Source organism: Aquila chrysaetos, chromosome 9 (assembly GCF_900496995.4).
Source record: "Aquila chrysaetos chrysaetos chromosome 9, bAquChr1.4, whole genome shotgun sequence".
Classification (NCBI taxonomy): domain Eukaryota; kingdom Metazoa; phylum Chordata; class Aves; order Accipitriformes; family Accipitridae; genus Aquila; species Aquila chrysaetos.
This window is the reverse complement of record NC_044012.1, coordinates 39,255,462-39,271,792: the sequence shown is the minus strand read 5'-3', so window position 1 is coordinate 39,271,792 and position 16,331 is coordinate 39,255,462. Positions and strand designations below refer to the sequence as shown.

Sequence of the window (16,331 nt, the reverse complement as noted above, 5' to 3'; positions counted from 1 at the left end):
CAGGGTCTGCATCCCACTGCCCGGGAGGGCTGTGCTGGTGGGTCACTGGCTGACCCCCGTCTTCTCCCCTCTCTCCTCTCCCTCTCCAGGTTCCCTGGTCCAGGCAGCGCTGACTCAGCCACCCTCCATGTCAGCGAACGTGGGACAAACCGCCCAGATCACCTGCTCCGGGGGTAGCAGCAGCTATGGTTATTACAGCTGGCATCAGCAGAAGGTTCCTGGCAGTGGCCCTGTCACTGTCATCTACAGCAACAGCCAGAGACCCTCAGACATCCCTTCGCGATTCTCCGCATCTACATCTGGCTCAACAAGCACATTAACCATCACTGGGGTCCAAGCCGAGGACGAGGCTGTCTACTACTGTGCTGCCCAGGACGGCCGGGCTGGTCAGCACCCCGACGCCCCGCTGGATGGCCGTGGTGGGTGCTCTGGGTCGACTGTTACTGTCCGCTGTGCGCGGGTGGCAGCGATCGTGACGGTGGTGCTGGAGGATGTGGAAGTGACACAGCTTCTGGTAGCGCAGAGCTGTGGCGCGGCCGGTTGCTCCTGCCCGCAAAAATGTGATGTTGGCGCTGGTGCTGTGTGTTCGTTTACTGTTGGGTAGCCTTCTCGCCAGGAGGCCAGCCCTCTCCCTTCCCGGGGTACGCAGCGGGGCTCCCCTGCTCCCAGGGTTTGACTTGGCCCACGTGTTGGGCATGGCCGCCCAGCACTGGAGTGTCTGGGGCTGCTTCCTGGGCCCAGAGAGGGGTGAGTCGCGGCAGCTTCTTGAAGGCCTTTTGCTTTCTGGTGTCTTCCCAGAGGCTGCGTGCTAATATTTGGTGGGAAATCAGGCTTCCGGAGGCACTGTCGGCTTAAATGCCCCAGCCTGACACGACGTAGGCTGTTGAGTAGCCTCGAGGGCTCTTGTAGGCTGAGTGTAACTCTGCCTGAGACGCTCCTGTCAGTACCCGCAAACTGCAGTGTTTCCCAGATCCCTGCGGCCCTTGGCAATGCCGTGTATTAGAATACATAAGCAGAAGGTCTGTCATAGCAAGAAGCGTGAGCTAACCGGGAAGACTGACAAAGTATGTTTTCTTTCCAGGAACATCATCCCTTCGTTTGTGCTGATGGACATCCAGGCTTCCACAGTTGTGGCTTATGTATACCAACTAATTGAGGGTGATGTGAAAGTAGAAAGAATTGACTTCAAGAAGTACTGAATGATGCTCAAACCTGCCCGTTGGCTTCTCCCCGCCTTGCATTCCTTCTCTGTCCGGTGAAGCCGAAGGGGAGGCGGGCCACGGGGGGGTGCTGCTGCTGCAGCGTGCCGGGCTGTAGAGCAGCCGCATCGCTCTATTGCTCGTGAGCTTGTGAGAAAACGTTAGTCTTGGTTCCCAACGCGCAGGTGAAGCAGAAGAGACTGCTGATTAAGAGGCCTGTGGAAAATACCCTGTGTCTAAGGAGGAGCTGCTGTCTTCCTGGCCTAAGGGAGTCACAGCGGGTGGTGGTAGCTTGGCACCGAAGCTCTTCTGTAAGACAACGGACATAGAATAATAAACTCCTTTCTTTGGGCGTGCGGGTCCTGTTCATTTTGCTTCTAAGAGGTGAAGGGGGTCTGGAATTTGGTGTGAGGGGGCTGCGAGGGAGGACAGGAAGCTGCCGCTTTCTTCCTGAGACGCGGCCCCGAAACATTTCGGGCTCTGTCGGAGATGCCCAAGGACTCTGCTTCGGCAGACTCATCCCACCTCCTGCTTAGGGCAGCGCGGAAAGGCAGAGGCAGGTCTGGGAAGAGCGGTGTGGAGAGCTCTGCGCCGGTGTGCGGAGCTGGGCGTTTGCCCTCATGCTCCACGGGTAGCGGAGGCCGGAGCACTGCTCCTCGTCCCCGCGGTGCTGCTGAGAAGTGGGAGCGTCTGCGGTGCCGGAGCCATCGTGGCCCCTGGCCAGGGAGGTCTCAGAGCACCGGCCTGCAGTGGCGGTGCTGGTGCGGTGCTGGGCCGGGTGCGGAGCCCCGCGGAGAAGCGGGAGGGGAAGGGGAGCGCGGCTGGAGGAGCTGTGCTGCCGCAGAGGGATGCTGTGAGGGTGGGTGGGTGATGCCGGGGTCGCAGGCCGGGCAAAGGCGGCTGCAGAGGATGCTTCAGCAAGGCAGGGTAGAAAAGCGTTCCTGCCGTCCCTCGGCACGTGTCTCGGCTGAGGTTGTATTTGCCAAAACCAGAGTTGAGGAGCATTTGGCTGGACACCGCGGTCCAGCGGTCATAGTCTTGTGGCGGCTGAGCGAAACCCGCTTGTGGTGCCCTGGTGCGAAGCAGGACCTGGTTTTCCCAGCTGAGTGGCCCACGGAGCAGGCAGCCCAGCGTGATCTTGGTGCCTTTGGTGGGCGAGAGATGTGCCTGCAGTGGGCAGGGGGAGCACTGGGACAGGAGCTGCCAGGGAACTTTGTGGGGCCACACTGGCATGGAGGGGCCGTGCCCGGGCAGGTGGGGGCTTAAAAGGGAGTCGGGGTCCCCGGCATCACCCAGTCGGTGTGGGGATGCGGAGCTGGTGGGATCGTGCCATGGCCTGAGCCCCTCTCCTCTTTACGCTGCTCGCCCACGGCTCAGGTGCCCTGGCCAGACTCGCTGCACCCATCCGGGGCCTTTGAGCACAGGGGTCCCATCCCCGCCCTGCTGCCCAAGAAAGGCTGTGCTGGTGGGGCGCTGGCTGACCCCCATCTTCTCTCCTCTCCCTCTCCAGGTTCCCTGGTCCGGGCAGCGCTGACTCAGCCACCCTCTGTGTCAGCGAACGTGGGACAAACCGTCCAGATCACCTGCTCTGGGTTTAGCAGCAGCAGCAGTGTTGGCTGGTACCAGCAGAAGGTTCCTGGCAGTGCCCCCGTCACTGTCATCTATAGCAGCAACAAGAGACCCTCAGACATCCCTTCGCGATTCTCCGGATCTACATCTGGCACCACAGCCACATTAACCATCACTGGGGTCCAAGCCGAGGACGAGGCTGTCTATTACTGTGGTAGCGAGGACAGCAGCTACAATGGTGAGACAGGACTACGGGAAGTGATACAAAAACGTCCTGCCATCACAGGAGCCAGTTAGAATTCTCTGCTGACCCCGTTTGATGGTGGGGCAGGTCACCACCATGGCCCTGCCCTGTGCTACAGGTGGCTGTGCCTGGTGTCCTGGATTGGCCATCCCTTAGAGCCCCAGGTCTGTGCCCATCCCCTGTCATTTGGGCTGGGGAGGGGAGAGGACAGGACAGGGTAGGATAGGATAGAATAGAATAGCATAGAATAGAATAGAATAGAATAGAATAGAATAGAATAGAATATTTCGGGACCTTCCACCTGGGTACCTGATGTGTGGCTGCCGTTTTCTCTCTCCTTAGTGCGGTGCTCGCCCATTGCTCAGGTGCCCTGGCCAGACTCGCTGCTCCCATCCGGGGTCTATAAGCACAGGGGTCCCATCACCGTTCTGCTGCCTAGGGAGGGCTGTGCTGGTGGGTCACTGGCTGACCCCCGTCTTCTCCCCTCTCTCCTCTCCCTCTCCAGGTTCCCTGGTCCAGGCAGCGCTGACTCAGCCACCCTCCGTGTCAGCGAACGTGGGACAAACCGTCCAGATCACCTGCTCCGGGATTTACAGCAGCAGCGATGGTGTTGGCTGGTACCAGCAGAAGGTTCCTGGCAGTGCCCCTGTCACTGTCATCTACAATGACAACCAGAGACCCTCAGACATCCCTTCGCGATTCTCCGGATCTACATCTGGCTCAACAAGCACGTTAACCATCACTGGGGTCCAAGCCGAGGACGAGGCTGTCTATTACTGTGGTGGCTACGACAGCAGCAACAATGGTGAGACAGGACTACGGGAAGTGATACAAAAACCTCCTGCCATCACAGGAGCCAGTTAGAATTCTCTGCTGACCCCGTTTGATGGTGGGGCAGGTCACCACCATGGCCCTGCCCTGTGCTACAGGTGGCTGTGCCTGGTGTCCTGGATTGGCCATCCCTTAGAGCCCCAGGTCGGTGCCCATCCCCGTCATTTGGGCTGGGGAGGGGATAGGACAAGACAGGACAGGACAGGATAGAGTAGGGTAGAATGGAATATTTTGGTTGGAAGAGACCTACAACGATCATCTAGTTCCACTGCCTGACCACTGCAGGGCTGATCAAAAGTTGAAGCCTGTTGTTAAGGGCATTGTCCAAATGCCCCTCGAACACTGACAGGCTTGGGGCATCGTCCAGCTCTCTAGAAAGCCTGTTGCAGTGTTTGACCACCCTCTCGGGAAAGAAATGCTGCGAGGACCCCCAGCAACCCTGCCCCATGCTGCAGGGCCCAGTTCCCCCCGTGCTCCCCGGCTGGCACCCAGAGCCCTGCCGGGTGCCTCCCTGCCCTCCTCCCAGCCCAGCTGCCCCAGGAACCCCCGGGGGGTTCAGCCGAAACTGCGGCCCCAGCACCGAGAGGTGGGAACATGCCATGGGCCGGGGAGCTGGACCAAAGCTTTGCCTTCAAGCCCTGGTGGGGTCTGCTCTATTGTGCCGCAAGAAGAGCCCGCGGGCTACTCCAGCGTCGGCTGTGCTTGCCCAGTGCCGGCCCGTTGGGCTCACGCTCAGCCTGTGCAGGAGCCCCCCAGCACCTCTGCCCCCCCGGGCAGTCCCTGGCCCTGGGCAATGCCTCACCGTGGCCCCAGGACCGCGAGGGGCTGCCCGGCACCCTGACCCTGTCCTCGTCCTGCTGTGGGACCCAGGGACAGGGGCTACAGCTGGGAACAAAGGTGCCAGATCCTCCGTGTCATGAGGCGCTGCTCGTTTTCAGCAGTGACATTTCCTGAATCCCCATGAGTGTGACAGGGCAGGGGACAACGGCGGGGGGTGTGATGGAGCCAGGCTTTGGGTAGGGGTGCTGGCCCCACAGGGTCCGCGTTTGTGGTGTTGGGTGCTGCCGAATGGGCAGCTGGGTCCTGGGTGGCCTTATCCCCCCCGATCTATGCCCAGGACGGTGCGGTGGGGGGCCGTGTGCCACGGGTTCAACAAGGAGGGCATGGGCAAGGCTGCACCAAGCACCCTGTGGTCATCGGTGGTGGGGGGGAAGCTACTGTATGCTCCCCAGCAAGCCCCACTCCTGGCCCCAGTTCCCTCGCCTGCTCAACTTTAAGGTCCTGGGTGCTCATCACTCACAGATAATGTTCAGCTGAGGACCTTAGAGGTATGGAAATGAGGCCTTCACTCCTGCCTTTTCCCAGCCATTTCCCCATGGGAGAGCCTAGCTAGGCCCAGCTGGACCCCAAAACTCGACCCCAGTGACAATAGCCTGGGCAAGCACTTCTCCTTCCATCCCTGGCATGGGCGACAGCTCGTCTGCGCCCCACAACCCGGGGGGGGGGATGTTGGAGCTGCAAGAGCTGCCTGCCTCCCCCCAGTCTCCCCTTGCCCCCAGCAGCCCAGCTCTCCTGCGCCCTTTGGCCCTGCGGCCGCTCGGCCCAGGCTGGGGACAGGAGGTCCGTGTTGGCGTGTTTCGGACTCTGAGCTGGGACGTGTCTCTGCTCTGTGCCCGGGGACAAGCCCCGCTGCATCTGGGGTGGTGGGGCTGGGCGGGCAACGGGGAGGGAGGTGGGGAGAGAGGCGCGGGCAGGATCCGGCCACGAGCGCGGGATCAGATTTGCATGGAGGGGCCGTGCCCCAGGCAGGCAGGGGCTTAAAAGGGAGCTGGGGTCCGCGAAGGAGCCCCATCGTCGTGGGGACGCGGAGCTGGTGGGATTGCACCATGGCCTGGGCCCCTCTCCTCCTCGCGGTGCTCGCCCACAGCTCAGGTGCCACGGACAGACTCGCTGCGCTCGGCTGGGGCCTTCGCGCACAGGGGCCCCGTCCAGCACCCGTGGACGGCTGTGCTGGTGGGGCACTGGCTGACCCCCGTCTTCTCCCCTCTCTCCTCTCCCTCTCCAGGTTCCCTGGTCCAGGCAGCGCTGACTCAGCCACCCTCCGTGTCAGCGAACCCGGGACAAACTGTCCAGATCACCTGCTCCGGGGGTAGCAGCTACTATGGCTGGTATCAGCAGAAGGTTCCTGGCAGTGCCCCTGTCACTGTGATCTACTGGAATGACAAGAGACCCTCTGGCATCCCTTCGCGATTCTCCGGATCCTTGTCTGGCTCCACGGGCACGTTAACCATCACTGGGGTCCAAGCCGAGGACGAGGCTGTCTATTACTGTGGTAGCTACGACAGCAGCTACAATGGTCCCACGGTGACACAGAGCAATGGGGAAGTGAATCAAAAACCTCCCACCGTTGCAGGAGCCAGTTAGGAGTCTCTGCTGTTCCCGTTTGATGGTGGGGCAGGTCTCCACCATGGCCCTGCCCTGTGGCCCTGCAGGTGGCTGTGGCTGGTGTCCCAGCTTGGCCATCCCTTGGAGCCCCAGGTCTGTGCCCGTCCCCTGTCATTTGGGGAGGGTATGTACAGCACTTGGGAACGTGCCACTCTCCACGGCCACATTGCCCATTGCTGGGGCCCAAGCCAAGCCAGAGGCTGTCTCTTACTGTGCTGGCTGGGACACCACTGCTGATCGGGGTCATGGTGACTCCCAGCACTGGGGAAGTAAGTGAGATGCAAACCCACTGCTGCCCCAGGGCCCCTCAGGTGCCGACTGCTGCTGCTGCCACCAGAGCTGCTGTTTGGATGCGGAGCTGGAGCAGCACGTGTGCCCGTAGGCGGCTCCTGCCGTGGGGCACGTGCTCTGCTCCAGCGGGTCCCCTCCACGCTGCCTGCAAGGAGACAGCCCCCCTGCAGCCCTGCCCTGCCCGTGCCCGTCGTGCTCTCTGTGCACCGGGCACCCTGGGGCTGGCATCGTAGGGCACAGGGCGGCATCGGGGTGGGGGGGCATTTCCCATGGGCGCAGCCGCTCTTGGGCTGGGCACGAGGGTGCCGATGGCAGCCGCGATCCCTGTGCAACGGGGAGGGAGGTGGGGAGAGAGGCGCGGGCAGGATCCGGCCACGAGCACGGGATCAGATTTGCATGGAGGGGCCGTGCCCCAGGCAGGCAGGGGCTTAAAAGGGAGCTGGAGTCAGCGAAAGAGCCCCATCGTCGTGGGACGCGGAGCTGGTGGGATTGCACCATGGCCTGGGCCACTCTACTCCTCGCTGTGCTCGCTCACAGCTCAGGTGCCATGGCCAGACTCGCTGCGCTTGGCTGGGGCTTTTGGGCACAGGGGCCCCGTCCCACTGCGCAGGGAGGGCTGTGCTCCTGGGGTGCTGGCTGACCCTTGTCTTTTCCTCTCCCTCTCCAGGTTCCCTGGTCCAGGCAGCGCTGACTCAGCCGCTCTCCGTGTCAGTGAACGTGGGACAAACTGTCAGGATCACCTGCTCTGGGTTTAATGTCAACAGTTCTGTTGCCTGGTACCAGCAGAAGGCACCTGGTGGTCCCCCTGTCACTGTCAGCTACTGGAATGACAAGAGACCCTCAGGCATGCCCTCACGATTCTCCGCATCCAAGTCCGGCACGACCAGCACATTAACTGTCACTGGGGTCCAAGTTGAGGACGAGGCTGTCTATTACTGTGGTGGCCATAGCAGCAGCAGCAGCAATGCTCCCACGGTGACACAGGGCAATGGGGAAGTGATACAAAAACTTCCCACCATTGCAGGAGCCAGTTAGAAGTCTGTGCTGTCCCCATTTGATGGTGGGGCAGGTCCCCGCCATGGCCCTGCAAGTGGCTGTCCCTGGTGTACGGGCTCAGCCATTCCTTAGAGCCACAGTTCTGTGCCTGTCCCTGGTCATTTGAGGAGGGGATGATGGCCAGCAGCCTTGTCCCTGCCCCACACTGCGGGTCCGAGGTCCCCTGTGCTCCCTGGCCGGCACCCAGAGCCCTGCCGAGTGTCCCCCTGTCCTCCTCCCAGCCCAGCTGCGCCAGGAGCCCTGGGGCACTGGGCACGGGCTCCCCCCAGCCATTGCCGATTTCAGCCCATAAAGGAAGCGATTTCTGGGGGTAGGTGTTTGCACAAGCCATGCCAGGGCAGTTTCAGGACGGTTTATGCTGCAAGGCTGCTTGGCACATCCTACCCTTTCCCTTCTTGCTTGCTTCCAGGCATGTCTGGGTGAGCCACGTGGCAGCAGCGGAGAGTGCCTGGCGTTGCCTCCGTTTCTCAGCCCTGGCAGCTGGGACGCAGCAGCCATGCATAGCCTCCCCAGTGCCTTCCCTGTGACTAGCACCCCCTTACCTGCCCCCTCTTCCGCCGAGGCCACGTGCCAGGTAGGTACTGAAAGACCAACACCCCTGGTACATCCAGCACGGCATCAGTTCTCCTCCATACCTCCCTCCAAGGAGAAGAGGTGGACTTTCAAGCTGAACGTTGTTCTCCCTTTACTGTCGTCCCCTAAAATGGAACCGAAACCCCATCAAAGTCTGAGAAATGCTCACAAACTGGTCATCCACAGGAGATGGCATTTGCTTCAGCTAAATGCTTTGCACAGACAATTTCAGTGATTTTTTTTTTTTTTTGCTAGTTTCAGTCTTTGCACCAATGCAATAAGCCTATCCGGAGGCAAACCAAACCTCTGAAACAGAAAGTGCCTCAAACCACAAAATCTTTGAAGCATCATTTATTTTCTAGTGACTCAGGAGGTTCACTGACTGCCTCTTTCTAGAACCACTTGCACAAACCACAGCATTTGAATATTTTTGAGTTCAATTTAAGTTGGCGCTATTGAAATTCAGTGCTCCAAGAGCTTGTTTGCTCTGAGCCGAGCACCCGGTGCCCTGTGAGATTGGCACCGCGCTGGAACAATACTTTACAAAGCAGCAGCCAAGCCTTCCCTGGGAAATTTGAAGTTAATCGGTCTTAGCCGAAACCCATCCTGGCTCACTTTTGCCTTGGCTATTGCAGCTGTATGCAGGCACCCTCATCCCTTGCATGCTTTTTTCTCCTAGTCCCAGCTCTTCCTCTTTACCAACAGCCTTTGATGCCTCCTCTCCAACCCCCTTTGCAAACCTTGGCCCTTGGCAGATGCTCCTGGGAGCCCACACCTGAGGGCTGTGGCTCCAAGGGCTGTGAAGGCAGGGACGATTAGGGCACTACCAGGAGTAGAAGCCTGGGGAATGCAAAATGGGCCCGGGCAGCTCTGCGGAAAGCTGAGTTCCTGGGTGGGTAGGGGATACCGCTGGCAGGGTGCTTGGAACAAACCTGCGGTTTCCCTGTCTCCTGCGCAAGGAAAATATATGATGTCTGCCATCCCCTTCTGTCCGTGCTGCTCCTCCCTGCCGCTCCGGAGCTGGCTTAGCTGGTGGAGCAGCACCATCCTCCACCCCCGGTGCCTTGGGAAGCATCCACCACCTTGGCAGGACCAGGTGAGATGGGTTTAAGTGCTCCACTTGGTGCTGAAGGCTCCTCCGGCACCGTCCATCTTCAGCTCCCAAAGGCAGGAGGGTGCCCAGGGCAGGACAGGCAGCACACGGGCTGCCTGCCCTCCGCTGCGCTCACCCTGGCAGTAACATTTGTTCCCCCTCGGCACACGCATGGACTGGAACCTGCTGCTCTCGTTCGCCCTTTACTTCATGCTCCTTGCACCCCCCTGGCCCCGGCTTGCCCGTAGCCCAGGCCACGCTGCCCACGCTCGGCGCATCTCTGGCATCTCCGCACGGACCGGCCCGGGGAGGAGTGCTGCAGTGCTCAAATGGGGCGAAGCTGGACCTGGTGAGCTGCCACCTCCCTCCCCAGGGACAAGGTGGGATTGATCCTAAGGCCACCAAAGGCAGACTGGCCCAAACTGAGGGGGACCTTCACCAAAACTTGTGAGTCAACGAGCATTTTATATGGGAGTTGTTTGGAGGGAGACTGACAGGCGATTTCAGCCAAGACCTTGACCAACGGTGGCAGAGCTGCTGGATATCCCTTGGGAGAGATGGGTCGGGGGGAGGATGCACAAATGCCATCCCTACTCCATCATCCCCAGCAAGCAGCACCACACAAGCTGCATCAGTGACTGGGAGCCCGGCTGCCTCCTCACCATGTTGACGGGGCGCAGGGGCTGCTGGCTGAGCGTAAGCAGCTGCTTGGGCTTCTTCTGCGCAGCAAAGTGTCACTGAGTTTATTTCTTTGGCAGTGGGACCCAGGTGACCGTCCTCAGTAAGTCAGTCCAATGCTCACGCGTGGTCTTCCCAGTGCCAGGGGCTGTATGGGCTCTTTCTGGGGTTTGTGGTGTTGGTTTTTTCCTTTCTTCAACTTCTCCATTTGGTTATGGTAGCGTGTCCTCCATCTGTCTAACTGCACTGAAACATATTCACGTGCCTTTCCTTGACAGGAGGAAACAAGGTTTTATGGGCTAATTGAGCTTTGCTGCTTGCAAAACATTTCTGGTGCTTTCAAATCTGCAGACCCTCTACTGATCCTGTGGGTCTCGTTCAACTTGTCTGAGTGAGTGCAGGAGTTACTGGGTAAAAGTATACCCATATATTTGCCAGACAGCCACATTATATTGGAGTTTATGAAACAGAAATTTCTTAACATTTCTCTTTCTCCTAAGGAGAAGCTCCCGGGTATGCTTTATGGTATGATGAGGAAATATATAGGGGGTTGACGTGGAAGGCTTCAAGTCTGAGCAGATGGGTTGGGCTTGCTGGCTGAGGACAAGGCTGCCTCTTCATTTCCCAATGGCACTCAGAAGGATCGCTGCCTCTTCAGCCTCCAAAAAGCAGCATAGCTGAGTCTTGGCTACAGCCGCACACGTGCGTGGCACAGAGCCGAGCTGTGGGATGCTGGTGACGGGGAATCCTGCAGGCACGCATGCTGGGTGTCCTCCAGACAGCTGCAGCCTCTTACCTCCCGGGCAGTGTTTTTAGATTGCTAGGCTGAACATTAAGAAAATAAGCTGACTGCAGAGACCTTGAGCTATTAGCTCCTTTGCTGGTGGTAGGAGCTGTACTGAAAGACACTAGGCAGGACCAGAACCCTATGGGTACAGCCGTGTCCACACTTTAAAGACCTTCCTCCTTCCACATCCACCTCCCCGCACCACTGTCTCTCCCCTCGCAGGCCAGCCCAAGGTCACGCACGAGATTGGCACCATCAAAAAGGTCCTGACTAGATCTGAGTGCTCCTAACCCCACTGGGGATTGGACCACCCTGGCCCTGGAGCGTCACACTCCCCAGCACGGTGCTTCACCGCTCGCCCCATCCCCGTCCTCTCCTTCTGTGCGAGTCTCTGCCATCTCTATGGGCCCTCCCTTCTCCCCGTGCCTGAATCCTTCCCATCTGCCCTGCCCCATCCTGGGCATCATCCAAATAAACCCTGAGGTAGTGTTGGCCCTGCATCCACATCTCCCAGTCCTTCCTCCTTGGTCAAATATGATCACGACCCTGCAACAAAACATGACCCCGCAACAAAACATGACCCCGATCGGTGAGAGCTTAACCGCTCGCTCTCACATCTTAAGCTCACTGGGTTGGTGCATTTTCCCCTGCAAAGGTCTGCAGCTGGTCCTCGGGTGTCCCCAGCTGGCCGCTGCCTTCCCTCCCTGGGCTCCTGCCCCAAATTCCGTTGCACATCTCAGGCACTGGGGCTGCACTAGCCCTGAGTTTGGTCCCGGGCACTGGCTTGATCTCCCACACCAAAGGTGGGAGCTAAATTAAGTTGGAGAAAGCAGCCGGCCAGGGCTCCTCCTCTGCAGCGCCCAGTGCTGGCTGCTGCACCTAGCCCTCCCCTCCGCCTGCAGATGAGGCCCCCCCAAACCAGGCGGGCCATAAAGCACTGAGACCTGCGCTGAGCTCTGTTAGGGCAGAAATAAAAACCCCCGTGAATTTCGCCTTTGGTTATCACCCACTGATGCAGCAATAGGTGCCTTCAGCAAGCATTCCGGGGCCTGATCCTCTGGCATGGCCGGTGGGTTTCGTTGGCTCAGGGGGGGGGCCCTGAACTCCCCCACAATGGAGCCAACCCCGCACCAGCGCCTTTGCCGGTGCCGACGTGCCAGGTGTGACAAAGGGAAGTGCTTATCCACCCTCGGCGGGATGGTCCAGCGCCCCATGGCCACCCCCGAGCGCAGGGCTGAGCTCCAGCGCAGCAGCGGGCGCAGCGGGACGGCAGCTGGGGCTGCACCGCTCCGCTGCCACGGGTTGCCCCAGCACAGGGCACCCTGACACAGCTGCTGCAAGGAGGCTCACCCGCCCGCCAAGCACCGAAAATCCTGCCCAGGTAAGGAGGTGAGCTGCGCTGGGGTCCGGTTTTGCCCCGGAGATCAGGGCCAGGCTGCAGGGTGGCACGAGCTCAGCGAGGTGGGGGTCCCCCGTGAAACCACAGCACCTACACCAGCACTGGTGTTTCTGGGCAGTGGGAAGGGTGGATGGATGGTTTGTTCATGCGATTTGCTCACACGCGTACCGTCCGATGGCCAGTGATCCCTGTTTGCCCCAGCTGCAGCCATGGTGTGGCCTGAGGGGTGGCAGGGTGGTGGCCAGTGCCCCCCAGGGCAGCCCACAGTCACCTGCATGGCAGCAAGCGCAGGTCGAGGCAAAGTGCTGCCTGTCACACCTTAGGGGCAACCAAAGCCCCCACCAGCCCTTCCTCAGCCGGGATTAACGTCCCCACACCGCAGGCAGGGACGTGGGCTTGTAACGAGTACCAGGCGCACGGTCCTGGGTAGCAGCGTGTCCCCGGAGCAGCCGACGACGCAGCCACAGCTCTGGAGAGCCCGGCCAACGCAGCCCACGCAGGATGGTGGGACCAAGGCCATCCATTTTCCCATGGCCCCTCCAGCAAGGACACACAGTCATCCCCATATGGCTGTCCTGCTACTTCTGTCCTGCCACATCCACCGGCACACGTCCAGCACCGTACATCTAGCCCGCTGCGTCCATCGGGGCATCTCCGTCCCGTCACCTCCATCCTGCTGCGTCCATTGCGGCGTCTCTATCCCATCACCCCCATCCTGCCGCATCCATGGGGGCCCAGGACTGCTCCCGCCAGGAGGCAGGAGGTTTTTGCATGGCTCTGTATCACTGTGTGGTGTATTCGGGGCCGGGACCCTGTTGACCGTCCTAGGTGAGTCGCCGACTTCTTCTCGGTCTTTTCTTCCCCACAGCGAAATTGTGACATTTTGTCGATTTTTGGGTGATTTGGGGGTTTTTTCTCGGACTTGGCGCTGGGCTGGGGTCTGCCGCCAGTTCAGGGACGGGCACTAGGCGCAGTGTTGCCGGCTGTGTCTTGTCCCTGCGGACTTGGAGGTCGCTGGTGTGTGCCATGGAGGATTGGGGGGTATTTTCTCAATTGAAAGATCTTAAAATTTGGCCAGGAAATGTGTCTGAGGTCTCAGGGAGCCTATTTCAGAAACTTAGGTTTAGGTCTCTAAGATAGTAAATTTTTGTCTTTGTTAAAGAAATTAGTCATTAGTCTAAGGTCTAAGGTCTAAGTCCTCAACTCTTAGTCCCGAGGACTAAGTCTGTCACCCTCGGTGAGGAACAGGGTCTTCTCTGCGGCGTCCCGCAGCCGAGGGTGCGGGCGCTGCGAAATGGCAGCCCGTCCTTTGGCCGCGAGCAGGCTGAAGTCGCATCCGACTTTGTGTTAAAATGGCATGTTCCCGGGATCTTAACCCAAATTTTTCAGGGGTATCTTAAAGAGCTCGTTGTCCAGGTAAGCCGTGTTAAAAATGGAGATTATTGAGCTGAAAATGCTGCTGGGAACAATGTTTGTCTGTCTTTGTAATTTTTAGAAGAATTTGACCAAAAATCCCAATCTGAACCAAATTACTAAGTGCGTAAGATCGAGAAAAATGTAGTTTGACAATTTCTTCAGCAGAAAGTTTTTAATGGCGGAGTCCACCTGATTTTGAAATAGAGATAGAGACATTGTACATTTGAGGAGGCAGCAGAACCACCTCAGAAATACCAAATATCTTTTCTCCGTCTTCTTTCGGGTGATTCTTAGTTGTACTTTTTCTGAGACGTGTCTGAAAGTAGAACTGGGCAGAAAACAGGATGGTTTGTCTTTGAAACTTTGATATTTTAAAAAATTGCATCACAAAAGGAAAGAAATGGGTTTATGGCAACTAACCAGAGATTTTGTTCTATATATTTATAATATAAATATATATAAAAATATGTATGTTATAGATAGTATATATATAACATACATATTAATATGTATGTTATATATAACATACATATTTTATATATGAAAAATATATAAATACATAAATATGTATTATATAAATGTTATATAGTTATACATATAATTATATAATGATAATTATACATATAATTATATAATGATATATACTATATATGTAGTATATCGTATATTTTATATATGTAATATATAATATACACATATATGATGTATATTAGCTGTATACATAGATATCTTTAATATATAATGTGTATATGTGCACATATATATACATATAGTATATATATAACTTATATACAAGTATATATGGGATGTATGTGCATGTGTATTACACATATATTTATTTATATATTTTTTATATATATATATATATATAAAATATATAAAAATGTATCCCAAATCTAAATACGTTGGAGTTATAAACCCTGAGCTGAGGGGGAAGCGGGGCGTTTCTGGGCAGTGCCAGCTGGGGCGGGCAGGGCAGGCAGGCAGCGGGCTGTGGCGGGGCACAGGCTCCCCCGTCACCCCGCACCACCGTCTCTCCCCTCGCAGGCCAGCCCAAGGCCTCGCCCTCCGTCTACCTCTTCCCGCCGTCCCCCGACGAGCTCTCGACGCAGAGCAAAGCCACCCTGGTGTGTCTGCTGGGAGACTTCTACCCCGGCGCCGTGCAGGTGACCTGGACGGCCGATGGCCGTACCCTCTCCAGCGGCGTCGAGACCAGCCAGCCCCAGCGGCAGACCAACAACCAGTACATGGCCAGCAGCTACCTGACGCTGAGTGCCTCCGACTGGAAGAGCCACGAGACCTACGCCTGCAAGGTCACGCACGAGGCCGGCAATGTGGAGAAGAGCCTGAAGAGATCCGAGTGCTCCTAACGCCGCCGGGACCTCCCCGTGCCAGGCGGCCCCTCGCCGGCCCCCTCCCTCTTCCCCGCTGCTGGGGGCAGCGGCTGTCCCCCCGCCGCAGATGTCTCTCCCCGTGTCCCCCCGTCCCCTGCTCCCGTACCCCTGACCTGAGTGTCACACGAATAAACACCGACACTGAACTAGCGCTGGCTCAGCATCCCTGTCTCTGTGTCCTTCCGACGCGCCCGCTCCCGCCCCGCGCCCGCCGGCATCGCCCCGGCATGGAGGAGGGGGGAATGGGAACGCAGACGCGCGCGTGTGTCGCTGGGGCTCCTCGCGGCTCTCGCTCACCCCGGGGGGACCCCAACGAACCCCCCCGGCACTGCCGAGACCAGGGGATGAGCAGCCTGGGGCAGCAGCCTGGTCTAAGCCCCCACGTCAGCCGCGAGCACGCGGCCCTGGCTGTGCCATCCTTGCCCGCCGGCCTCTGGGTGCCAGGTCCCTTGCGGGGACACGTGGCTTGTGGTGGGACCGTGGCCAGCCACGTCCCTTTGCTGGCCAGCCCCGGCTCTGTCCCCGTTTCCTCAGTCACCCACGCGTCCCCTGGGATGGGGGTGCCGGTGTAGCCGCCGGCCATGCACGTGCACCGGTCTGTCCCTTGCACCCCGTGCCACAGCAGCGTGGGGGGCCCCCCCGTGCGCCACGTGCCCGGTCACACGCCATCGTGCCATCCCCGGCACAGCCCTGGGGAAGTTACGGCCAGGGCGACGGCGAGAGCGCCAGAGCTCGGCTGCCGTCACCCCATCGTTGCTGCCAGGAGCCACCCCGGGGACAGGGGATGGGAGCACCCAGCCACGCTGTGTGCAGTCCTGGGGGGAGATGCCCCTTCGCCAGCCTCTTGGTAAAGGGGGGACGGCCCCACCACGTCCTCCTCCCCGGGCTGTGTCAGTGCCAGTGGGGTGCCTGGCCCCGCCAGGCTTTGGGTTGCCACGTGTCCCTGCAGGTGCCTTCTGGGGACACAGAATCATAGACTGGTATGGGTTGGAAGGGACCTTTAAAGGTCATCCAGTCCAAGACCCCTGCCACGAGCAAGGACATCTGCAACTAGAGCAGGTTGCTCAGAGTCCCGTCCAACCTGACCCGGAATGTTTCCAGGGATGGGGCATCTACCACCTCGCTGGGCAACCTGTGCCAGTGTTTCACCACCCTCATCGTAAAAAATGTCTTCCTTATATCTAGTCTAAATCTATCCTACCCTTCTTTAGTTTAAAACCATTACCCCTCGTCCTATCGCAACAGGCCCTACTAAAATGTTTGCCCCATCTTTCTTATAAGCCCCCTTTAAGTACTGGAAGGCTGCTATAAGGTCTCCCCGGAGCCTTCTCTGCTCTGGGCTGAAGAACCCCAACT

At 58.5% G+C, this 16,331-nt stretch overlaps 1 protein-coding gene across 7 annotated transcripts in view; it reads left to right on the top strand.

Annotated features, from left to right (window-relative positions):
* Positions 1-15,124, top strand: part of LOC115345496 (immunoglobulin lambda-1 light chain) — a 33,444-nt gene extending 18,320 nt beyond the window's left edge. The window contains exons 1-4 of one of the 7 annotated variants that reach the window (XM_041126273.1): positions 5,666-5,775; positions 5,909-6,199; positions 12,955-12,993; positions 14,629-15,124. In XM_041126273.1, the coding sequence (XP_040982207.1) occupies positions 5,730-5,775; positions 5,909-6,199; positions 12,955-12,993; positions 14,629-14,951 (699 nt within the window). In that variant the 5' untranslated portion in view covers positions 5,666-5,729 and the 3' untranslated portion in view covers positions 14,952-15,124. Of the gene's footprint in view, positions 1-5,665; positions 5,776-5,908; positions 6,200-7,060; positions 7,122-7,246; positions 7,548-12,954; positions 12,994-14,628 lie in introns of those variants that run through there. The other 6 variants (XM_041126272.1, XM_041126271.1, XM_030024329.2 and 3 more) reach the window with 6 other exon arrangements.
* The last annotated feature ends 1,207 nt before the right edge of the window (positions 15,125-16,331 follow it).